The sequence below is a fragment of the Elgaria multicarinata genome, chromosome 5, assembly GCF_023053635.1.
Source record: "Elgaria multicarinata webbii isolate HBS135686 ecotype San Diego chromosome 5, rElgMul1.1.pri, whole genome shotgun sequence".
Lineage (NCBI taxonomy): Eukaryota > Metazoa > Chordata > Lepidosauria > Squamata > Anguidae > Elgaria > Elgaria multicarinata.
Window position 1 is genome coordinate 46,504,056 of NC_086175.1, and position 25,570 is coordinate 46,529,625.

Consider the following 25,570-nt stretch of genomic DNA (forward strand, 5'->3'; position numbering starts at 1 on the left):
CAAGCTAAGAAAATCACTTTTCTTCTTTGTCACTGGAACATGGTGGAAAACATCACTGTTTTATTTAGCATTATAGTTACATAACAGTTGCCTGTTTCTATTACTAAAAAGAATTTAATAAAGTAATCCTGAAAGACATATTTTCTCCCTCCAATGATTTCAAAATTTTGCCTTTTGAATTAATACCAATTTTGCACAAATCAAGCTGATTTGCTGTGTAGTAGTCAGGCATAGCAATCACCAAGGCACAAGCTCAGTTCTGCACATCAGTTGTCTCTTGCCGTAAGAAGAGGTATGCCAATTACGTTGTGTTGGTTAAAAATGTACAGTCCCTTTATTTTATATTATAACAGCAGCAATCACCAGTGTGCAGGGACAATCAGTAAAAAGGGTGAGCGATCCCCTGATGTGCGATACAGATTTACATTCCAAACCTATGGTATGTTATGTAAAAGACAGAAGTGACTTTTGATTTGCTTTCTACACATACAATGAATAGCTGGGAGCATTACAAAGCACACTTGTCCTTTAAATGTTTATTTCCCTCCTACTGCTGGATGTGGAGGGGAAAAAGGCATCCCTTTGCTGCAGCACTGATCGTATGCCTTGATAAAAGAATATTTCATTAAAATAACTTGCAGGGAAGACTGGATTGTCTATTTAAAATGTCAACATAATAGGCAAATAAAATTTCATTTTAAGTGCACTTCACATTCTTTTGTTTATAGACCCAACGTTCTGATTTCTCCCACAACACATTTTACCTTTTCCGAAATGCTGTTTGGCAGAAAATGCACTTTTCCCAGTAAACTTTTTTTTTTTTTTTTAAAAAAAAAGAAAAATCCCAAACTATGTTTATGCTTTCATACAGCTAGAAACCTTGCTAATTAAAAACACAGTATGCTACAAGACAAGACATGTGAAAGACAACATATATAGTGAAATGAGATTCTTTTTTAATTGTTGTGCTGTGACTAAAGTAAAGTTCTCAAGGCTGCAGTTTAACATTCCAAGTTCTCCCTTCCATCTTTATTGATTCGAAAGATTTTCCACAAATTTCTTTGGGGGCTAGAACAGCAGTCATTGCATCATACCATTTTGTTTTCCAAGACTTCAAGTTTCAAAAGCAAAACTGTTCAAAAAAAAAAGTACATTTCCTGATTTTGATTTGTTAACTGGGACAAAAAACGTAGCACAGACTTAAAGGTTACACAATCTACAAATGATGGCAATATTTTCCTTGGGAGAGTACAGTTTTGTTTTCTTGTAAATACTCAAAAAAGGCTCAACTTCAAGCAGTAATAAACACAAGCAAAAGTGATTTAACCCTTTAAAATAAATATTCAGGAAAACCTCTCTGTACATACAAGTGAAAGAATATGTAACACTTTCACGCTAAAAGAAAATAATTTGTTCATAGAAGCAGCTGAAATCTGCTGTTCCAGCCCAATGTCCCCAAGTGAAGAAGGGAGGCACAAACACGGGTGACTACTGTAGCTCACTATATCTTATGGCCTTTTGTGGGGGTTTATTTCTTTTTATTTACGTTTGGACAGGGACACCATCACCACCAATCTCTTTATCCCTTTTGTTATTTTATTTATTTCATTACAGCATGCCAAATCCTTTGGCATATGTGATGGCCTTCAACAAACGCTCCTTAAGTTTTTCTTTGCTGGAGTACTCCGGAAGCAAGAGGACATTAAAGCATGTGTGAGATGTAGGTAACCTAGGGGAACAAAGACAGAGGAGAAGAGAATTAAGTCCCAGGAGATCAGACCAAAACGCACAAACTGCAATTGACCTTGAGAAGTACCCTGCTGTGACATAAGTTTTCAGATCAGCACCTTGAAGCAAAATGTAAACTTTACTTTGCATTTTACTTTTCATCATTCAATGGACTATTCCATCAAAATAGCAACATTATTTGGAGTGAGGGGCAGGGGAGAAACCTATTTCAGAAAGAATCTGAAAACATATTTGCTTAACGACAATTCCAACTTATTTATGATTGTTTATTTTAAAAACAACAACAACAACAACAACAAAGAAGGTTACCTTTCTGTATCTGGACCATTTTTGGCTATAATCATCTTTAGTTTTCCAAGTCCTCCTACTGGTGCTCTGTCTGTGCCTGTTGTAAACTGAAGGAACAGTCTTTTTTGCTCATCTGTAAATGAATGGACTATTTCCCAAAATTCCCTGTTGATGAGAAAATCAAACATATAAAAGCTGTGCAGAGCAAGAACAATCGAGAGTACTGGTGCAAGGGACATCCTTGCGACAATGGACTGGATGAGGGCTAATAAACTGAAGCTCAATCCAGACAAGACTGAGATGCTGCTGGTGGGTGGTTCCTCTGATCGGATGGGGGGTGTTCAACCGGTTCTGGATGGGGTTGCACTCCCCCTGAAGGAGCAGGTTCGTAGCTTGGGGGTTCTCCTAGAACCATCTTTGTCACTTGAGGCACAGGTGGCCTCGGTGGCACGGAGTGCTTTCTACCAACTTTGGTTGGTGGCACAGCTACGCCCCTATCTGGACAGGGATAACCTAGCTTCAGTTGTCCATACTTCGGTAACTTCCAAATTAGATTACTGCAATGCCCTCTACATGGGGCAGCCTTTGAAGACGGTCCGGAAACTGCAGCTTGTGCAAAATGCGGCGGCCAGATTGATAGCTGGAACAGGGAGATTTGAGCATATAACACCGATTCTGGCCCGCTTGCATTGGCTGCCTATATGTTTCCGAGCCCAATTCAAGGTGCTGGTTTTGACCTATAAAGCCCTACATGGCTTGGGACCACAATACCTGATGGAACGCCTCTCCCGACATGAACCTACCCGTACACTGCGCTCAACATCTAAGGTCCTCCTCTGAGTGCCTACTCCGAGGGAAGCTCGGAGGATGGCAACAAGGGAGAGGGCCTTCTCAGTGGTTGCCCGCCGACTGTGGAATGATCTCCCCGATGAGGCTCACCTGGTGCCAACATTGTTATCTTTTCGGCGCCAGGTCAAGACTTTTCTCTTCTCCCAGGCATTTTAACAGCATTTAATAACGTTAAGTTTGATTTTAATGGACCCCAGAATTGTTGTTTTTAAATGGATACTGTTGTTTTTATACTGTTTTTTATGTTTTTGATGGTTTTTAAGTTTTGTATACTTTTAATGTTTACCATTTTTAATTGTTGTAAACCGCCCAGAGAGCTTCGGCTGGGGGGTGGTATATAAATGTAATAAATAAATAAATAAATAAATAAATAAATAAATAAATCCCATAGTGCCTATAGATAACTTCATCCAAGTTATGCTTCTTTGTCCTTCACCTCAGAAGTAGCAAATGCAAGGAAATTGTACCAAAACATTATTTTCTGCATGTACATTCCTAGCTGGAAGAGGAACTGAGCAGTTTTCAATGCCTACAAAGCTCCATCCAGGAACAGGCAACTGCATGCACACAGCCTTGGGCTGACCATCAGCAACAGTGAGAAACACAATGTTGGTCACGGTCACAATTAAAACATATGGACTTGCAACAAATTGGTACTTATGTGACCAAAAGGCATAATGCGGCTCACACACCTTTTGTGCTACACAATTATATCTGTTCATAGATAAGGCATGAACGTATGAAAAAGTACTAAGCAAGGTCATTTACTTGGAAGCTTTAATCCTGTGCACTGTTATTTGGAATCAAGTCATGCTGAACAAAGTAGAACTTGCGTTTGAACATTTGTTATTATTGGACTGTAACAGATGTCCAGAACCTCTCAGAAGTTTGAGGGAGCAAGGGGGTATCAAACAGCATTATCAGGGGAGCTAGCATTTATAGGACTTTTATCAGAATTTCTGTTTTAAATATGGGGTGGATAAAAGAACAAGATACATAGGGTTAAATCCAGATCTTGTCATGACTAACTCTCCCACTGGTTTCAACAGGTCTACTTTAAGTTTGAAACCTTTAAATTCTCTCTCTCTGACCTGGTTTGCAAGTAACGATGAACCATGGGTTGTTTAACCTACAGTTAGTTGAGGCTATGCAGCAGCAAGCCAACAGGCTGGTTCCCAAGCGCTTATCTTTCCATTTTCCTAAACAACTCAGGAATGCCCAGTTCTTGAGTTATAGGAGCTGCATCCAAACCCAGAGATTCTGGGTTGTTTAGGGGTTAAACAATCCAAAGTTTGCTGAACAACAAACCTGTGTGCTCACAAAGAACCCATGGTTTGTTAACCATGGTTTGCTTGATCATGCAAACTAGGTCTCACTCTCTTTTTAAGACTGTCATATCTGCATCCTATTTGGCTATTCACACCACTTGTTCTGAGGTGCACAATTTTCAACATCTACCCATAGAACAACTTAGATCCCATACCTAATAATAAGAGAATCTCTGGTATAGCCGCCATCATATTCTGTAGTTTCTTCTAGGGCTTGAAAATCTAGATTCTGTAAATAGAAGACATTGCATCACACCTTACACTTCACGATCAAGCAGCAAGAGCAATTTCTTGTCTTCTGCACATTGGTGCTGCCTTACCCTACTTCCGCAAATAAGCAATTCAATCTCCTCAGGTCTAAATAAATATTTTAGAGGAGACTCGTTGGTTACCATATGGAATCCTCTTCGAAAGGCTTTGAACTGCTTCTCCACTGATTTGTTGAGAATGTAGTCAGAATATAGATTGACAAATTCCTGTTCAATGAAAAGCAAACAATACCAAGCTTCCTTAGTGTTCAAGTATGAACCATTGTTTCAGTGAGCAACTACAACAATACCATGGGAAACCCTGCACCCCAAAAATGATTCTGTCCTTTTCTGTTTTATAAGTAGATGTACTAAGTGCAGAACTTTATATTAGATTAACTCCACTCATTCCACAAAATGAAATAGTTTACTAAACACAAAAAAATAGTAATTTGCATTTATCATCTACCTCTACAGCAGCGGTTCTCAACCTATGGGTCGCGACCCCTTTGGGGGTCCAACGACCATTTCACAGGGGTCGCCTAAGACCATTGGAAAACGCATATTTCCGATGGTCTTAAGAACCGAGACGCCGCTCCTCCATCCTCCCTCAGAGTTCGCCCACGACACCGCCGGCGGCGGGAAAGAAACCTGCCAGGAAAGTGAGCGGGCGGGATGCGCCTGGCGCTCTCTCTCTTCTCCTCGCGCTAGCCCACACGCCGCTCTTGTTGTGAGCGGAGAACGTGCGCACACCCTATAGCAAGCTCGCGCGTGTGTGTGTGTGTGTGTGTCTCCGTCCCTTTCCTCATAAATAGGGCGTCCCGGCTGGATCCATTCCCTTTCCCCTCACGCGGCCACGGCGCCCCTCTCTTCCTGGAAGGTCTCTCGGCGCCCGCAGCCCACCCGCCCACACGGGGCTGAGCCCGCAGCGCGGCCGGTCCAGCAGCAGCCGCAGCCAGTCGGGCGAAAAGTCGGCCGCGTCCACCACGCCGCCCGGGAAGACGTGGGCGCTGGGCAGGAACGCGCTGCGCGGGTTAGGGTTAGCAGCGAAGGCGCCGCCTGGTGATCTTGACTGCTGATCATGAAATTTATCTTAATGTTTCCCATAATCTCCTGGCTGCAATCCTTCATGCACTTATTAAGGAGTAGGTTCCACTGAATAAATGGGTTATGACTGCAGTGTTCAAAAATTATTTTCATGAATTTGGGGGATTCTAGCATAATGTAACATGTTATTAGTCATTCATTAACTTTAAAACACCTATAATTTCTTAGGCGCTGTAGATTTAAACAACAACAATTTTTTTTAAGGCAGACATTTTATTAAGTGGAATTATAGAATTTCTTTTATCTATTTTGTTAGGAATCTGTGATAGAGAGAAGAATTCATAACTGCATTTCTTAAAACTAAGGATATCAGATAGAACTTCAGGTTTTTGTGTAGGTTCCTCATTCTAGGGTGCACCTATTTCCCTTCCCGTTGTCCATATGCAAGCAATAAAATAAACTCTTGCCTTGCAATGAGGTGTGTGTGTGTGTGTGTGTGTGTAGTCTTGAAATCTCAAGTGTTTTTCTTTTCAGCCAAGTTTTGATACTGATGTGTGCTTAACTGTGAGAAAAGTGCCAAGGTAATACAGGTGCAGTGAAATATGCTGCAGGACACACTGCATATACAGTTTTCAAAACGTTTTCAAAGTGCTTTAAATTAAAAGAAATAGTGTAGATCCCCCACATGACTGGGGCAGTTAAGCATTTAAATACACAGACCTGCTGTCATTGCATCTGGCTTAATTTGTGGAGTCTGAGGGAGGTGTCTTGTGAAGGCTTAAATGTGAGAGTACTTAAATATGAAGTAGCAACGAAAATAATTTTATGGTTGGGGGTCACCACAACATGAGGAACTGTATTAAGGGGTTGCGGCATTAGGAAGGTTGAGAACCACTGCTCTACAGGATTGAAAATACTTCAAAATCTAACCAAACCAATAGAATGTATCTCAGAATCATTAGCCATGTTGTGCTTGTGCTTGTTCCCAGGCTCTTTCCCCTTACACACTCGACACTCAGGATTACACATATGCCATTCTTCCTAAGTAGTGCAGAAAAACTAGAAAATTCAGTTTCCTGTCAGTAACAACAATCATCTGATGCAATTTTTTCTATCATTATGAAGATATATTTGGAAATATGCGGGTAATACTTGTCATTGTCATGAATGAATAGGATTTCAAGTGGTCTGCAATGAGTGCCCCAAATAGCTCATGTCTCACCAGTTTAGCTGAATATGTTATGCAACACAATACAAATTATTGTATGTGCCAAATTTCCATAATGCATGCAGGCTGCAGAACTGATAATCAATATTCGGTCTCTGCAGTTCTAGAATACTGCACATGCAATCACTGCACAACTGGAGGCATGCCCTATCAAATTACCTTTCTGTTTTCATTTGTAATAGGGATTTTATCTCCGTTTTCCTTTAAATCGTGCATCATTGGATTACCAAAGAGATCGGTATGAGATATTTGGAAGGTTATCATCATATCATCTTCCACACTTCCCTCATACTGCAACAAGTCTCTTAAGCTTTGATAGAGAACCTAAAATGAAAGAGAGAAATTTCACAAGCTTTAAAAACCCAGCGACAAAGCGGATAATTACACAGTATGTGTGAACACTAAGGGCCAAACTAGATGTTCTCTCTCTCTATCCTACACGCACACTCCTCCAGGAACAGTCAGAGCTATAGGAGGCTGTGAATTTGATCACAGCAGCGGTGCGGGGTGGGGAGTGCTTTAATCCTTTCTTCAAGGTTGTTTTTGGAAATCATAAGCTGCTTTTCCACATATAGGGAAAAGACGCTTATTCCCCTCCCCCCCCCCCACCGGTAAGTAGGAATGAAATCTGAGGGAGGCAATTTTGACTGAAAAAGTCCTGCAGGGGGAATTTTAAAAAAATACCCCATACCCATTTCACAAACTCCTACAGCTTTTAAAAATTCACACCCATTGGGAGACTGTTCTACACAACTACACTCACAACATTTATTTCAAGCCCTGATTGTCTAAATAAATGTTCAAGTTAAACAGACTTTTTGTGGCAAAGCTCGTCAGTAGAAGCAGATATGAAACATCTGAACAGGTGCAGGCTTTCTTTTAGTAAAATTTCACTGAAAATATCACTGACATTTCTTTTTTCACAACTGCATTGCAATTTTCAAGGAAGTTAGCTCTGAAACCTTTGTGATCTTCTCCCATAAAGCTCAGCTCTCTAAGTATAGCTTAACACCACCTATTCATTTAAACATTTGAGCCTGACTCAAATGTGTTTGTAAAGACACAAACAGATGTGAGCCTACCTCTCGCCTTCCACACATCCTTCTCCAATACTGACACAGTACTGGTGTTAAGGCTTCAGGGCCCTCAACAAGTAACCCTATAGCGTGGGGCGATCTCCTTCAGTGCTGGACAGTGCGTTCTGGTGTTTATTTGCTAGGTGAGTACAAGCGTTGCTCAATACTGATATTTTTAAAATTTACATTAAGTTAATTCTCATAGGACTTAGAGTCGGTGCAGGTAAGGAGGCAAACAGCCAGAGGCGTGAGATCACCAGTTCAAAGCTTGCCTCAGCCACGAACCACTAGGCAAGCCACTGTCTTGCAGCCTCAGTCCTCATGATGAAATTGAGGCTAGAATACAAGTCCTACTTTTACAGGGCTGTTGCCAGGATTACTGAGATAATGTACGCTGAGCATCAAGGAAGTGCTAAAATGTCAACCGCTAAAATCAAATGAAAACTGAAGCAAGGCTTCCCAACTGTATGAAAATTGAAAAAGTTAGTATTGAACTTACAGGGTGAGAGTCTGCTAGATCACGAAAAGTTCCTTTTTTGCCCATTAGTTTCCTGTAGACAACCATTGGAAAATGGACATCCAGAATACAGTTATTGTAAATGGCAAGACCCAGTACAATTCCAATCAGCGTAAACTGTCCCTCAGTTTCAAAGGAGGATGGGTTAAACCAAAACAATTTTGTAGACTCATCGTAAGTGAACATTCCTATAAAAATGATTTTAAATGATTACTGACAAAATGAAAACTACAAAATAGCAAGACATTTTCTAATTATCAAAGCTCCGCTTTAGAAATCCATTTGTCCTTTAGTCATAGTGTCATTCATAGAAAAGCTTAGCATATTCAATAGCTTCATCTGCATTTCATACAACCCCCCAATTCATACCACTACCATCTCCCCACAAATTCACCTTTAAATCAAGATTGCTTCAAACGCAAAGGCTCTGCTTCTAAGAGTTGAGAATCCTAGCAACAATAACATAGGGCTTTTGCATGCATCTTAAAGGCACCCTACATTCAGAAGAGTCACATAGTATAAGTCTCCTGGAACTTTTCAACCACTTCAGAAAGCGCTAGGGAGGGAAGGGAGCGTGAAGGGAAACTGTGCGCCTGAATATTCCATGTCAAAAACTAAGCGTGCACTTCAGAAAGACGACTACTCTAGAGCTAGCTTTCTATGTGAAAGGCATTTCTGACGGAGCGGAGCATTCAAACATAATCATGGCTTGCATGGTAAAGTGGTGTAGAGTCCTGGATGTGGTGTTAGCATGTGATTTTGCTGAGCTATCATAAGGTTGTGTTGATGGATGGGGATCACAAAACTGGGAGTAAAACAAATAAACAAAGAAGAAAAAAATACGACTGAATTGACAGATTTAGGGAAACTTTCCTTAGGTATACAAATTATAGTTTCAGTCTTGCTTGTTAGTGATCTTATCAAATACAAGGTTTGGAACTAACGAAGCCTGCTTCTCCCAGGATTATATTAGAGGACAGAACTCTCAAACAGACAGACATGCAAACCGTTTGTACAGAAAGTTAATTACATACCAATATCTGGGTTGAAGATTTCCTCTACAACTAGCTGAAAAAATTCTTTGGAAACTCCTCCTTCATCAACCCCTTGTTCTCCTTCAAATTCCACATACAACTGCTTTTTCAAATCTGCTGGATTTTCCATGGCAATCATTTCTAACTATTGGATGAAAAACAAAATACAAAATTATTTAGTGTATCTATTTTATAAACCATTATACACTTATCTATAAAGAGCTTAACAAAACTGAAAGCCAACACTTTACATTACTAATATCTTTAAATGATCATATTAAGAATGGTGAGATTCAGAAAAAAAAAGTCACTTTCAAAACTGATTCAAGGGGCACAATAAAAATGAATAATACTTGTCACAGAAATAGTTATACTCTGAAAGAACAGCAGGGGACATAATGAGGTTCACAGTAACGGCATAGACAAGGTGAGCCACTTTTAACTGAGAAAAGAGGAGACAAAATAGATGGGCAGAGGCATGTAGGACATGGGAGAGGGCCTTCTCTGTTGTGGCACCCTGACTGTGGAATGCCCTCGCCTTGGAGGCCTGACTGGCGCCAAGACTGACTTTATTCTGGTCTCAAGTACAAACATGACTTTTTAACAAAGCCTTTAATGGTTAAATTCACCTGACTTGTACATTGTTTTAATTGTTTTTACTGCTTTTAAATTATATACTGGTTTTAACTTGATTAATGGTTTAATTTGTTTTTAGCTGTGTATATTTGTTTTATATTGTATGATTCTTTTCTGTACGCTGCCCTGAGATCCTAGTGATATAGGGCGGGATACAAATGTTTTAAATAAATCAACAAATGTCAGCACTGTTAAACTTTCCTGGAGATTCTGGTGGATGGGTGAAGACTCTGTGGGGTGGAGAAAGGATAGGAAGGAGGTTTCACAAGGTGCTCCAGATACTGATCCAAAAGGTGGGAACCAAGCGGATTTCCCTCTAACTGCTACTTCCAGAATTTTCACTTTGAGCTCAGATGTCGAGAGGCTGCAGCCATCCCAAACTATTTCTAACCTACCTGAAGCAGTGTCCCAGGCCTTGCACCACCCCTACAGGCTTCTCTGAGCTCCTCCTCCTCACTCTCTGAAGCAGTTCATGGCACAGAACAATTTTTAAACTTATGCTTCAACATAAAAATAACCCATAGGAACATGGAGGTCATCTTTTGCAGCAAGTTTAGTAGGGTTGGAAGATAGGCACAGAGGGTTGTATGTAATGTTAGTCCTATTTACTGTAGTTCCTTTGAAATGAATGGGTTAAGTTAGTCATGACTAACTTAAGTTGCATTCAGTTCAATTCTAAAGAGAACATTGGATAGAACCCAGAACTAACAGATCATCACAAGCCATGGCCTAGGTGAATAACTACTTAAAACCCATTAGAACTCTTGAATGCATGTGTATATCAGGGAGTTTGCTGGTTTGTTAGCTGCACTGCAGCACAAGGTGTGCCTAGCTCAGCATAAAGACATTGATGGGGTTCACATGATCACGGAAGGAAAGTAAGCCACTGTGGGTTATTTTCTCTCCCTGCCCATGCCAGTTCTGATCCACCAAATTGGCTTAATTTCCCTTGCTGGGAACAGGTTGTGATAACATCTGGACCCAGTGAGGATACGTTGGTTTACAAACCACCTTGAAACCTATGGCTTGTTCTATGGTTTCAGGGTGGTTTGTAAACTACCCCAGTCAGCCACACTTGCTGGATTCAGACATCATGACAACCTGTGTCCAGTGAGCGTAATTATGTTCATTAGGTGATTCACAATTGGCATGCACCACAAGGGAAAATAACTCACTGTGGTTTATTTTCCTTTTGTGATCATGCAAACCCGCCCATTGTTACATGTATGAATTGGGAAATTTCTGCCTTGACCAACATCCTGGAACTGAGGATCTGGCAAGAACCTGCATTGAATAAGCCATAATGGACAGAAGGAGGTCCGCAAATTTGTGAGATGTGTATAAGGAAGCAATCACTACAGCTGGTCTGTAGCTTGATGGAAAGAGGCTGCAAACTGCACATGCACAGAAAGGTGGGTGGCAGTGTAGAGTCCATGGAAATGGAATTTAGCAGACTCTGAAAGCTTGTACATAAAAATGCTACAAAAAATAAGTGTGTGTGCACGTGTGTGTGACTGTGTGTGTCATAGTTAACATTCCAGAGAGTGCATTCAAGACGAAATAAGAGAGCACACTATTTATGAACAATGGTTTAGATGACAGCAGTGAAGCACTGAGGCTGAGAAAGCAGCCAGTCATTCCATGGCAGCATTTATACAAGTAGTAGAATCGCTCACAATGAATGAGCATAAGGCTCCTCCCATCTCCATGGTAAGGAGACACACACATACACAATATCAAGATGAAAGAACACATCTTCTACAGTCGCAATGTTCAAATTGATCTCCAGTAGGCACCAGTAAGACAGCTAGGCAGGTGCATCTACTCAGGGAAATATGTATGCCATACTCCACATGTCTCCTTGACAACTGATGCAAATTGACTAGCAAGCTAATAAATTACAGCAGTACAGTCTGTGGGAATTGACAGGGACATGTCCCTCAGCTCTAACAGTAATGATGCTAATATATGAGCCATGTAAGTGCTTCAACAGATTGGTGTATTCTCAGATAGTCAACAGGTTGCAAGTTCTGTTGAATTAAGAGCAGTACTGCATTTACCTGCCCAAAAAAGCACGTAGTCAGGCAGACAGACACTGATGAAGGCAAATAGCTGTCTAAAAAAACGACAACCCAGGTGGAGGTTTGCTGATGGAATTCATTTGAAAGTGAAACACAAAAAGAAACGCTCAAGAGAAGAAAGATACAATCAACCCTCCCAAAATAGTAAAGTGGAAACAGGATCAAAATGTGTACAATCATCTGCCTAAGAACATAAAAGCTAATGGCATCATGGTGAATAGTTCCAAGGTAGATATCATGGAGCATCTGAAACTGTCCTGATGCCCCCGCCCCCCCCCCCCCCACGCTCATGCTATTCTTCTCAACAAGTCAAAGACAAACTGGAAGGATTTAAAGCACCAACAGAGCAGACATGCCAGGTGTACGAAAATCATAAGCAAAGTTCTGGATGAAAACAATGGAGGATGAAAAGGAAGTCACCAGCATCGGTGTAATGACTGCAGTAGGAAGAAAAAAGCCCATGTGCACTATCAGTGGTGTACATCCAGAAATTATGAAGGTACCAAGATAGTACAGCCAAACGTTAAAAGCTGGTGCCAGAGAAAGGGCCAAGGGATGGGTACTAAGTCACAATACTGTAAGTGCTAAGGTCTAGGGCCAAGCAAAATATCAAAGTAATTGGATGTCAACAGAAGTAACAACTGCAGTGCTAAATGCCTGTGTAGCCTACAGAACCCTAAGATATGCCAGGCACAAAAGGATGACCAAAAACTAAGATATGCCAGGCACAAAAAGCATGACTTTGGTTGACTGTATGGTGGCACTATACTCAAGAACTGGAGCTACGTTGCAAGACAACAGGCCATCTGTAGTAAAAAGAAGTCCATAGAATGTAAATCTTGTGCCAGGAGTGAAGACTTTCAAGGTACCAAGATTATCCACACAAAGAAACAATATGTTCTGTGCAAGTGCAGATTCCATATATGAGACTCCACAGAGGCTACAAAGAACAATACTAACTTTCTTGGTTCCCGCAGGAAGAAAACTTAAGACATAAGCAAAATGGGACAAAATTAAGACATAAGCAAAAATGGGACAATATTATATTACGGAAGGTCTCATTTAAATCAGCTATCAGGAACATAATTATTAAAACAAAGACTAAGAATATGATAAAGGCAATTAAATACGAAGAGGTGATAAATACTAGATTTGCTTTAGTCATTTTTACTGAAGCAAGACTTATATGAAGGTTTTATGGTGTGCAAATCATGCAGTTAGGGAATTTTTTCAGATGGACAATATAATTGAAATGCTTTAAGTCAGAGGTGGACAACTTGTGGCTCTCCATATATTTTGGTGCACAAGTCCCACAATCCCTCACCATTGGCTATGCTGGCTAAGGCTGATCGAGACTGTATGCTAAAACATCTGGAGGACCATAAGTTGTCCACTTCTGTTATAAATGAACATCTAACCCTCCCCCACAAAAAACATATTTTATTTTACTGACCTATTCAATCTCTAAAATTTAGAGAAAGGCTACTTCTCGATGAAGTTACAAGGTTGTAGAATTCAACAGAGCTGGATATACTTTTATCATATGTGAAACCAAATTTGCAAAAACAAATGAGATTGAGTCTGACTATTGAGCCAGACCACAATAATATTTTTGTCAGCATTCAGAGCAATAAAGCAGTTGCATAATTTGGAAAGGTAATTCTTTAAGGATATATATTTGATACAGTAAGGTACACAAAATACATACTTGACAATTAAACTGCAGTACTCACTGACTTTGCAAATGTGTTACATATAAAAGGAAAACCTAACAAAAGGCAGCTAGTAACTAAGACAGAGTAAACATTTATTTTCAGAAAAAGGAATAGAATTTCTGATAGCATATGTCCAACTTCATTGCTGAGCAATTACATATTGAGAACAGTATGTCAGACATCTTCTAGTGTACTATAGAATAGAGTGCAGTCAAACTAACACTTTCAACAAAACAGTCTTAAACTAGATTTTATAGAATACACTGGTCAATTTTATTTACACAAGTAATGTAAACTCTGTCATAAGAGTTTGAAAACATATCAGCTGAAATGTTGTGTTTGCAAGAATTGAATCAGCTGTGTTTCAGTTATACGGTTTTCTGATTCAGCTACAAAAGATCCCAAAGTTGGGGAAAATGATCCATGAATCATGGCAAGTCATGGCAAAGGCTATTCTTTCAACCACTACTGACAGAATCATCATGTAGCATCTCCTACCAATATTTCAAACACTAAAGGAGGTCCAAACTAGCTCAATCATAGGAAATATGAAACTGAGAGAGGGCTCACTTCCAATGAAATGGCACACCCAATAAATTAAAAATCTACACTTCCGGGTAACTGCAAAGATAGATGTAACTTACTCATAACACATGTGGAAAGTTACCATTTGGAGGAGGGCCTTCTCTGCTGTGGCACCCTGGCTGTGGAATGAGCTCCCTAAGGAGGTTCGCTTGGCACCTACATTATATGCCTTTAGACGCCAAGTGAAGACCATTTTATTCTCCCAGCACTTTAACAGTCTATAAATAAATTTTAACTGGTGTTTTAAATTTGTAATTTTGCATTGCTGCTGTTTTTATCTGGTTAAGCTTTTATATTGTATTTTATATTATGGTTTTTTATACTGTTGTTTTTATACTTTGAATGTTTTTAATTTTTGTGAACCGCCCAGAGAGCTCCGGCTATTGGGCGAAATGCAATAAATAAATAAATAAATAAATAAATAAATAAATAAAGTTTTCCTCTCTTTACCTCTAAGGAGCAGACTTCCTCAACTTCTCAGTTAGGATTTTACTGACAAGACCAGAGTCTGCAATCCATTCTGCACCCTTAGACTATCAAATGTAATCAAATTAACAAGACTAAGGCAGTGAAGAGCTTTCAATTAAATAAAGGTCAAATGAATATAATTAGAACACAATACAGATGCAACTGTACATTGTGCATACACGTATGACACTAGTATCATTACTGGAATTTTTGTGAAAGGCTCTTTAACCTAAGTGAAACACAGACCTAAGCAGATGAGTTTTATGGCTCCTTCCGCTATATGGCACTACACATTTTCACTGACAGAATGTGTGGAACCTGCTGATTAAACGATAAAACAACATGACACAATGAACCAAGTTTTCTGTTCCTCAAACTGAACTCCAGAATATTTGAAAGTTCTTGAAAAACAAGTCACTGAGCTTTGGAATTCAACAGATATCAAAAGTTCAGTACTGCATGCATTTCTCAGATGTCAAGCTGAGTTTACTCAAAAACTATGCACTGACAGCTTCAGGTTCTCTTACTACAGTCTGAAGCAGCTCCTGATATCATGCACATCAGCTATTTGACGTTCAAGCCATGTTAAACATGATTGGGAGCTTTTACATGGTTTCTTGAGGGGCAGGTCAAGCCCCAGTACTCAAGAGGAGAGGGAAAACTTTTGCAATTAAAGATTTTGAGTTTTAGAGTGGAATGGGGCACACTTTCCCCTCTATAAGTGTATGGAAGTCATGGCTGAAACGGTCTTTGGGAATGAACAATTAACAATCAGTCCCATGTGTGTGGGGTAACAAAAAATGGCTTTAATGAGAAGTTGTAGAGAGGGCTTACTTATAATCAATGAATCTTTGGACAAAAGCCTAAGCGTACAAGGTCAAAATATTATAGAAACATTTATGTATAGATTAAAATTCTTAAATGAACTGCTCTGATTATAGCAAAGAAAAGCCATATGCAAATGTTTTATGTAGGATTGAAAGAGGTTTTCAAAAGAATAATTACAGAAACCATATACAGTAGAAACTCATTGATGTACAAGGCGAAGTATTCACCTATTAGCGTAGAGAGTCCCAAAGTGGCAATAACCTCAGTTAGTACTTACAATAATTCTTTCAGATACATATCATCTCGAATAAACCTAGGAGAACTAAGTGACAATGTAGTAATATACTGGCTTCCAGCTATTCTGTTTTCAGCAATGGACAATCAAGCAGTTTTTAACACTGTTATGCCACTTACCCGGACAAGTGCGTCATCTATGATGTGATCACGTCTCACTTTGAGTCGCAAATATGGATTTAATTGCTGTCCTTGAACTAAACTGTAGAGTACAGTAATACGACGTTCACTGTACATACGGATTCTGTTGTCATAATACAATCCCAGGTTCTTGGTAACAGCATTTAATATAAAAGGGCACGTCATAAAGGAGAATTTGTTTTCTGTTTCTACCTTGAAGAATGTATAATCTTTGTCCATTTCTAGAACATCATTCAGTGGTTCATTGATAAACTCTTCAAAGGGGATAAGTGGTTTTCGGCAATCTATAGTTTTTACACCAAGTTCAGTTTCCAGCGGGTCTACCCGAGGCCCTTTTTTATTTCTTCTTTCCTCACCCAGCAGTTCTTGCAGAGTTAGCTCACTGGATTCTGGGATAGGCTCTTCATCCTCCTCTTCATTGTGATCTGTGTCCACATCTCCTCCTACTACATTTGCATAGTAAACCATTTTTAAGCACTTTGAAGCAGCAACAATGGCATCATCGTCATTCACTAAGTTACGGCTGTTGAATTCATTGCTTATGACTTTGTAGGTTATAAGCTGCTGAAATGTTTCCATCATTCGTCGAATCTGGTCTGCACTGTACTTTGACCACAATCTGACCAGTTTTGCTTGAGCTGCGAGGGGCAGCTTACTCATTGCTTTGCAAAACAACGGCAGTGCCATTTCCAGGTACTCAGGACTATGAAGGTTACCATTTTCCATAACAATAATAAACAAATTGAGATAGTTAGGATCTCGAGAGTATACATTATGGTAAGTCAAGTCACATTCCACATTGGGTGACAAGTACACAAGTGCATTTAAAAAGGCAGTTTCTATTTTTTCATTAGAAAGTAATCTATTGTAGACCCGTCTGACTGCATCAATGTCTACAGACACTTCATCTGGGCCTAACTTTTGTAGGTTGTTATCCCCCTGTGCGTTATCACCCATTCTTGAAGATGATGATGATGGCGCAACCAAATCTTCTTCCATGGCAGAAGAACATGCAGCCTTTTCTTTTTCATCTTCATCCTTATCTTCATCCTTTCCTTGAAGAGACTTCAGTTCTTCCTTAGTATGCTGCTTGGCTTTTCGAAAACTCTGTACCAATGCTTCGGCACTAGAAAATATTCTCCCAATGACACGGATTAAAGGAGAATAGTCCTCTTTTTCTCTACATAGTTCAAGAATTTCATACACCTTTTCTTCCGTCAAGAAAGTCACATCTAGAAAGTTAAAAACAAAACCAGAAAAAACTTTTTGATTTTAGATAAAATACTTCTACGAAGAAGGCAAAAATGAACCATTATTTACCATCTTCAGCTGGCATACAGCTTTTGCACTTCACCACGATCAAAACCAGAGACATGGATTCAAGAGCTCTGCAGCAGCAAACAGAAGCAGTCAGAGCCTACACTTCGCCTCCCTAGCTAGAGAAACATAGCAACATGCTATTGCTGCTGTCAGTCTGGGTTCTGTCTCCCTTTCTCTTCCAAATACAGAAAGTTATTGCAGACACAAAAGGGAATGAGAGGGGGAGAGAGAGAGAGACCACAAAGGCAGCAATCACAATAAGCCAGAGGGGCTTTATGACTGTCTTGCTGGGTAAAACTGGGGCACTTCAAGATCACGCTGGGTAATATGCATCTCTCTCACTGTAGACAAAGCAGCCAGAGCATCTATGTTTTTTTACCTGGAAAAAACACAGTGGAATACCGTGGCAGCTACAGGTATCATCTTAGGGTCAAACTAGATGTGACCTTAAGCACAATTTTTTTTAAAAAAAAGTGCTTAGTGGTACCACATCTTTTTGTTTACAAAAAGCAGCTGTGCAGGACCCAATCCTGATTGGAGCCACAGTATGGGGGAGAACTTTTCTCCTGTGTCATTTTCCTACCTCCCCCCACCAAAAAATAATAATAATAATAGATCCTTCCCACCCTATTTGGCCTAATTTAAATAATTAAAATCAGGGCAAATGTCAAGTCAAGATAGGGGTGGGAAAATTGAGTGATGGTAATGGTGGTGCTGAAGAGTTAACTCCTTCCATTTGTAGTTCTAGTCTAGACAGGGGCTTGATGTAGCTTTTCCTAAACAGAGATATGGCCGGCCAAAGTTTAAAATAATGAGCAATTCTATTAGGAAATGGAATTATACTCAGATGCAGGTAGGGGCTATGCTAGGTAACCTGTGAGCATGCTAAAAGAATTTTCTATGGCTTAGCAAGCAGTTCTAATTTAAAGGCTTTACAAGGTACCTTAAAAAGTGAACTGTGATGATGCCGGCAGTATTCCAGCTGTCACAGGAGAAAAAACCATTTAACATGAAGACAAGGTCATGCAACTAAGCCTGCTGTTTTGCAGTCTTCTGCCAGAATTCAGATTACCAATTTTGAACAAGGAGCAAGTATCTAAGCCTAACCTGTCACATAAGGCCTTGATTTTTTCCCCTGCACTACCTGTCAAGTGTTACTCCTTGAAATATAGCCATGATTTCTAATATCCAGCTTCCGAACATTGTAACGGGTGTGCAAGATGGCAAATTAATTACTATCGCAGTTGCTCTGTTGTAAGATAAAGGCAGACAGAACTCTAAAAATTTCTAAACAAATTTGCACTATTGCTGAAACGCCTGTAACGCCTTACCTTTAAAGTCATCTCTTGGGCCATGTATTTCCTTCTTGTTCATTTTTCTGTCAGTGCACGAGTTGTTGTGGGCACCTTTGGAATTGTTTTCTAAATAAGCTGAGCTTGTTCCTTTCTTGGAGGGATGAGGATCACAGAGTTTTGCATTAATCTTATAAAGCTCGAGGGCTTTAATGGCTGCTGCATTATTATCCATACGGAGAAAAGTTGGACAGGAAGCACAAAATTCATTCGTGCAGGCTTCATTTCCACAGCCCTCAGTTAACTGATGGTAGTAGCGTTCTATTAGATGCTTTGCAGCTGCTCGCTTCCTGTACCAAACATTCAAACAGTAAGCACAAGGATTAGTATGGCTTTCATATACAAGCTCATTCAAATGATCAGCAAAGCACAGATTAGTGAGGCTCTGAAGTAATCTCTCTCAATTTAAGAGATATTACACATCAAGAGATCCTGAAATACAAGATGCACCTCTTAAATAAATAAATAAAAATCTGATGCACAATCCAGTTTGTGAATGTGTAAACTCGTCTTCCAGTTTTTATATGTATAATATCTAAGAAATCAACATTACAGCTCTTGAGCAAGAGTTTGCCCAAATTCATTTAAATAGTGAAGATTTTAAGTAATGGAATTTAAAGTACATAACTAGGAAAGGGTCACACCCAATACTTGTAGTAGTTTAGTACAAACCTAAGTCATTCAGTTTTTAGGCATACTAAACTCTTATGCTGAATCTTAAGTCCTGTTCTTTTTGGATACACTGGGTCAGATCCAGAGTTGAACAGAGCACATCACCATGAACTGGACATCCCTGTGGGCGGAATGGAGAGGGGAGAAGAGGCAATCTTTGCTGATTCCCTCTACTCCACACTGTTCCCTATGCCCTCCAAAATCTGCTCTCGAGGAAGGGAAGAGCAGAAAGGGAAGTGATTTTGGTAAAAACCACTTTCCTTTCTTTCACCTGTAGAGAAGTGGAAAGCCTCTGTTGCATCTTACTCACTTCCATGAACAGAATGAGCCCTTCCACCTGTAGAACAGTAGCTCTGGACTGAAAAAATAACACCGAGCTGCACAATAAGTATATGAAATTCTAGCATGGTTATAGGACTATAAAATGAAATGGTTTAAAATGGAGGTGGGGAACCGCTTCTGGCCTGAGGGCCAAACTAAATTTCGGGGAAGCTCTCAGGGGCAACATTCCAATGGTGAGTGGGGCTGAAGGCCGCAGGGTCAACAATACAAAAATAAATAAATAAAAAGTAAAAACCAGCATGTTGCAGCTTACAGCTCCTACTGCCAGTAACTAAGCCTTAGCAGAGGCAATTGAAACCTTTTAAAATGGGGAAATAACTGCACAAAAGTGGAGAAACCATGCAATTATCAGTGGTTTGGGGATAAGGCAAGAGGATGTGGCCATCTGGGGAACCCCCAAAGGGTTAGATTTGGCTCCCAGACCTGAGGTTCCCTACCCCTGCTTTAAAATCTATTAGAGTATAAAGCTCACTATTCTAAGAATACACATGATACCAAAGATGAATTTCTTATTAACAATAAAAACATTCAAGAACTGCTCCATGCAGATTGTTATGACATAGTCATATAACAAGACTTGTCATGCAAAAGACATGCCAAGGAGAATGTTATTTGGTATTAGCCATGCTGTAAGTATGTGCTGTTTAAAAAAACAAAAAAGGGGGGGAATAATCTTTAAGTGTTAGACTTATATAATACATCCCACAAATTTCCCCTTTGTTCCCAGAAGTAGTTTTTCTTGAGGCAAAGTGGGCTGATGTTTTAGAAAAAACTACCCTAAATCCATTTGTCAGGCACCAAATTTATTAATATTCAGGCACCAAGCAAAGCCACTTCAGTTCGCCCCAAATTTCTGCGGCATTTGATTGATACTTATTTTGTGTTTTTTGTCCTTGGCTGCTTAGATCTACTTGTTCTTTTTTAATTTCTTTTTTTATTGTAATAGATTGTTTTATTACTGTTGTTAGTCACAATGGATTTGGTAGTAAGGTAGAATATAAATGTTTTTTTGGCGTCATATGTGACTCCATAATGCTAGAATCAGTTAATATTCCAGAAAATTACACTGAAATACATGGGAAGAACCACTTTCTGATGAGAGCAAATAATAACAAAAATTAGTTGTCTAGTTTTAAGGAAAGCTAAGACATGCATTGGCAATGCAACATTAGATAATGTTATGGGACTGGCAATTATACAATTACAGAGGTATTTTTGGGCTTCATGAGTTGCAAATGTGAATCGTTACAATCTAACAAACCAGTGTTAGACAAAGTTAAGCAGTATAATTACAAAAACACACACAGGAGTAATGTTTACAAAGGAAATTGGTTTTAAAAATGAGATCTTTTTTATTTATGTTTCGCCTTAATCCTCTTCCTAACAGCGAATCAGGTTACATATCTATAATATTTATTGTCAATTGTTCCTATCCTATTAAATCTGTTAAAATAGGAAGTATTCTTCCTTTAAGTACATTCCAGTGCATTGTTTTCTTCCATTTTACAGTTTAATTCCATACTGTTTGTTAATGTAGTTTCACATTCAGCAAACATGACTTAATAAATAAGATGGAGTTTACTAAATTGTAGCTGTAGCTTCAAAAATTAGATAATTTCTAAGTTACAACAATAAATATGGAAAGCACAAGCATAAAGAAGCAAATTATTTACAGTTCTTCCACCCACGGCATGATCTAATATTTTCTATATCACATAACAATTAGACACCACTGAATTTTACTTGAGCATAATGAGTCGTAGAAGACTCTGGCTGTGATCCACAGCAGTCATTTATATGCTCGTAAAGAATGGGCACATGGTGGGAGATGTGACATTTCTCACTAGTGCAGCTTCCCCTGCCAAAGCAACAAGCTGCAAATTCAGCTTTAGAAGCAGCCTGCCTTATTGCTTGCCGGGGCTGGGGGTTGCAACAGCAAAACCACCAAAGTTATCTATGGTAGCGCACATACTTCTTTTCACATGTGTATAAAATGCTTACTTTGTAGTCAATAGGATTAGATATGCCATCGGAACATTACTCAGATACTGTACTACGCTACCATATGTTGGAATAAACACAAACTCTCCCCCAAGGTTTTATAGAAAACTAGGATTCTCAACGTACTCACATTCTAGGCAAACTACTGACTGGGTTAAGGCGATCACAAGGGCAAAAGAAGCCAATGTGGCTTCTCCCCCCACCCCCCCACGTCCTGCTCACATGACCGCCATTTACATCACCTGCCACCATGCAGTGCAGGTTGGCATGATGTCCGATCTGGGACCATGGTATGGCGGGGGGGTGGTGGCTTTGCACCCACCCTACAACCTCTACTGCACGTCATGGGTTTTAGGGTGGATACAAAACCATCCCCCAGTTCAGACAACATGCCGGTGCATACTGCACCGCGGGGGATTATGCCAACGGATGTTGTGTGTGCAGCACATGCGGGGGGAGAAACTATGATGATTTCTTCCCCCGGCGCAACCGTCTGAAAAAACTACATAATGGCTGTTAATACTGAATAACTTCCCTCACGTACCACTTAAAGATAGCTGTTAAAGACCTAAAATAATACAATTCTGATGTTGCAGCTGACTAACACACAAAATAACAAAGGCAATCTTTTGAGGTGCTAGTGATACTTACATTCGGCTAGCTTCAATGTTTTCAGAGTGAGGTTCTCCTGGTGATCTAAAAGGTTTAAATAAAAACTTAAGTAATTTGGCATGTGAATATTATGTACCATTAAGACACCAGTAACAGCCTCTTAAAAGTCAGTCCTACCAATTTAATTACAGGTAAAGGCACTAATGAGGGGATAGATACAAGCTGTTTCTCATGCCAGTCACAATTATCCACTTTAAAATTTACTTTTATGATCCAAATAAACTTTGTGGGGGAAATGGCTTCTAGTAAGAACTCTTAAGAATAGAGATTAAATTTCAGGCACTAAAAGGGTTTAAAGAAAGCGGGAAAAGAAGAGTTCCCAGGATTTTATACAGATGTTTTATGACAGTAAATGCCTGGAAATGCCTGAAGAAAGAAAGCCACTGCCAGCCAGAGTAAACAACAGCAGGCTAGCTGGACCAGTGTTCTTTCCCACGTAACCAAGGTATATCAAAAGAACTGATACTGAATATGGTCATTTTTGAGAGAGGAAACTTTAGGCAAGCTCAAGAATGTTCGGCTTACAGCTGTTGTACTACTGTACTTGTTGCCTACTACAACAGGGCTTCAGATGAGTGAACATTCACTACTTATGTAGTTTCGGTGTCTACAAAAAACAATTATTATGCTAGTATTTAAGGCAAATGCACCAGCACAACCATTTAGGAACACACGCAAGAAAAGCTATAGCCCATCTTTGTTTTCCTTTCTACACTGGAACCAGATGTTACAGGACTGCTTTCAGAAATAGTTAACAATCCAGCCCATTCAGATGACTACAGCTCTTTAAATTCATTGTCCCATGCAACGATTATGAACAAAAGTAACTTATTAGTTACCAATTCCTTGAACAAAGTGTGATCTGAAGGAAGATAAGGGTTTGCCTATAGTTTTATTCAGGGCTAGATAGAACATCACATCAGTAGCTTACATATTATAAGCATTTAGTATATATTATGTGGTGAAAACAGGGTTTTATTTTTGCAAGCGTAAACATTTTTAAGAGTTTTCAGAATTCAACAATAAAATAAGAAAGAAAAGTGCCTCAGAGGCTTTCCTAACCAAATTTAAAATGTTCAGATCAGTGTAATGCTACGATGAAGCATGCACCAAAAAACAGCAATCTATTTTTGGAGTAGATGACCTCCAAGCTTCATTCCAACTCTAGGATGCTATGATATTTAAAATTAAATCTGTAATGTTTTTAAAGATTGACATTTTGTTTATACTAACCTGGTTCAATGTAACACTAACCCATAGTTTAGCATTATGTGCACGAGCCTGCTTCCCTTCCCCTCTTCTCCAACATGGTTGCAAGCATCTAACTCATTTTCAACTAATCACAGTTTGTTGTTTTGTCCAAATCGGGAAGTGCAGTTAGATAGATGGATAAACTATGGCTTATCCAAACAAGACAGGATCAGAAGCCACTGTTTTATCTTGGTTTATTTGGACAAACTTGAGTTTAAACTAACGAGATTTATCTTGGTTCATATGACAAACAGCAGTTAGTTGAAAATAGGAGCAGATGCTTCCCGTCTCCTTGCAGCCATGCCAGAAGAGGAGAGAGAGGAGCACAGGAGCCCAAGGCTCATTCACATAGCACTATGCTATGATTTAGTGTTACACGCAAAGATGTCTATTGGGACAGTTCAGATGTAATGTTTTTGATCCTTCAAAGCATAGTTTGGAGGACCAGGAATGAAACTTGTGCTCATGTGCTCTCTCCCTTCACATCTTCAGTCAAGTTGCTATTTCTTGGTTCAGATAATTAAATCATAATTAAACTAACTGATGACAGACGGCAGCAGCTTACAAGCACTAGGCTTGTTTCCAATACCCCAAACCATTGTTTGAAGGACACGAAAGTATGCCTGCTTGCAAGAATTCAGGTTTAAGCTACAACCTCTCACATCTGGCTATTGTGGGTTCCCCACATTTCATCTACATAGATTCAACATTTCTGCTGCTATGCCAGACACTGTTCTGCACACAGTTCCCAATAATTGATGCCTAATGGAAAAATCTACCTACTTATGATAGCTAATTGGCAACTGAGCTATGGCGATCTGCAAGGTACCATCCTGTCCCCAATATTGTTCAACATCTATATGAAGCTGGTGGGAGCAATCATTAGGGGATTTGGAGGCAAGTGCCATCAGTCTGCTAATGACACACAGCTCTGTCTTCCTGTGACATCTGAATCAGGTGAGGCTGTACAAGTCCTGAATCAGTGCCTAAATGTAGTAATGGGCCAGTAAACTGAAACTGAATCCTGGCAAGATGGAAGTCTTTTGGGTGAGTGGTTACTGGGTCTTGGGAGACAGGCTCACTGCCTCTTCTGGATGGGGTTGCACTCCCTCTAAAAGATCAGGTCTGTAATTCAGAGTTACTCCTAGATTCATCATGATAGCTGGAGGGCTGAATGGCCATGGTGGCTCGAAGTGCCTTTGACTAGCTTCAGCTGGTTCACCAACTACAGCCTCTCCTGGACGGGGATAGCTTGGCCACCGTGGTACAGGCACCAAAACCTCAAGACTGGATTACTGCAACGCACTCTACGTGGGGCTGCCCATCAGCTGGAGCTAGAGCAGAATCCTCACATCGAGGCTGTAGCTAAATCCTGTCATTTCTTCCTATATAATATTGCCAGGATTCGACCATTTTTGTCTGTCTCTTCTGCCAAGACTCTCGTTCACGCACTGGTTATCTCTCGGCTGGACTACTGCAACCTTCTTCTCTCTGGCCTTCCTTCGTCTCACATCAGTCCACTGGTCTCTGTCCACCACTCTGCCGCTAAGATCATCTTCCTGGCCCGCCGCTCTGACCATGTCACTCCACTTCTGAAATCTCTTCATTGGCTTCCAATTCACTCCAGAATCCAATATAAACTTCTCCTGCTGACCTTCAAGGCTCTTCACGGTCTAGCTCCTCCCTATCTCTCCTCTCTCATCTCACACTATCGCCCCGCTCGGGCTCTCCGCTCCTCTGATGCCATGCTTCTCGCCTGCCCAAGGACCTCCACTTCCCTTACTCGGCTTCGTCCTTTTTCTTCTGCTGCCCCTTACGCCTGGAACGCTCTTCCAGAACACTTGAGAA

At 40.0% G+C, this 25,570-nt stretch overlaps 1 protein-coding gene across 3 annotated transcripts in view; it reads right to left on the minus strand.

Moving 5' to 3' along the window:
• Positions 1 to 1,000: 1,000 nt before the first annotated feature.
• The window catches only part of UBE3A (ubiquitin protein ligase E3A), a 44,385-nt gene continuing 19,815 nt past the window's right edge, over positions 1,001 to 25,570 (minus strand). For 2 of the 3 annotated variants that reach the window (XM_063126289.1, XM_063126288.1), the window contains 10 exons: positions 22,451 to 22,495; positions 18,764 to 19,074; positions 16,092 to 17,344; positions 9,365 to 9,509; positions 8,313 to 8,518; positions 6,897 to 7,061; positions 4,535 to 4,690; positions 4,370 to 4,443; positions 2,059 to 2,202; positions 1,001 to 1,729 (listed from right to left, as the gene is read on the minus strand). In XM_063126289.1, coding sequence (XP_062982359.1) covers positions 1,609 to 1,729; positions 2,059 to 2,202; positions 4,370 to 4,443; positions 4,535 to 4,690; positions 6,897 to 7,061; positions 8,313 to 8,518; positions 9,365 to 9,509; positions 16,092 to 17,344; positions 18,764 to 19,074; positions 22,451 to 22,495 — 2,620 coding nt within the window. In that variant the 3' untranslated portion in view covers positions 1,001 to 1,608. The remainder of the gene's footprint in view (positions 1,730 to 2,058; positions 2,203 to 4,369; positions 4,444 to 4,534; positions 4,691 to 6,896; positions 7,062 to 8,312; positions 8,519 to 9,364; positions 9,510 to 16,091; positions 17,345 to 18,763; positions 19,075 to 22,450; positions 22,496 to 25,570) is intronic. The other variant, XM_063126290.1, reaches the window with a different exon arrangement.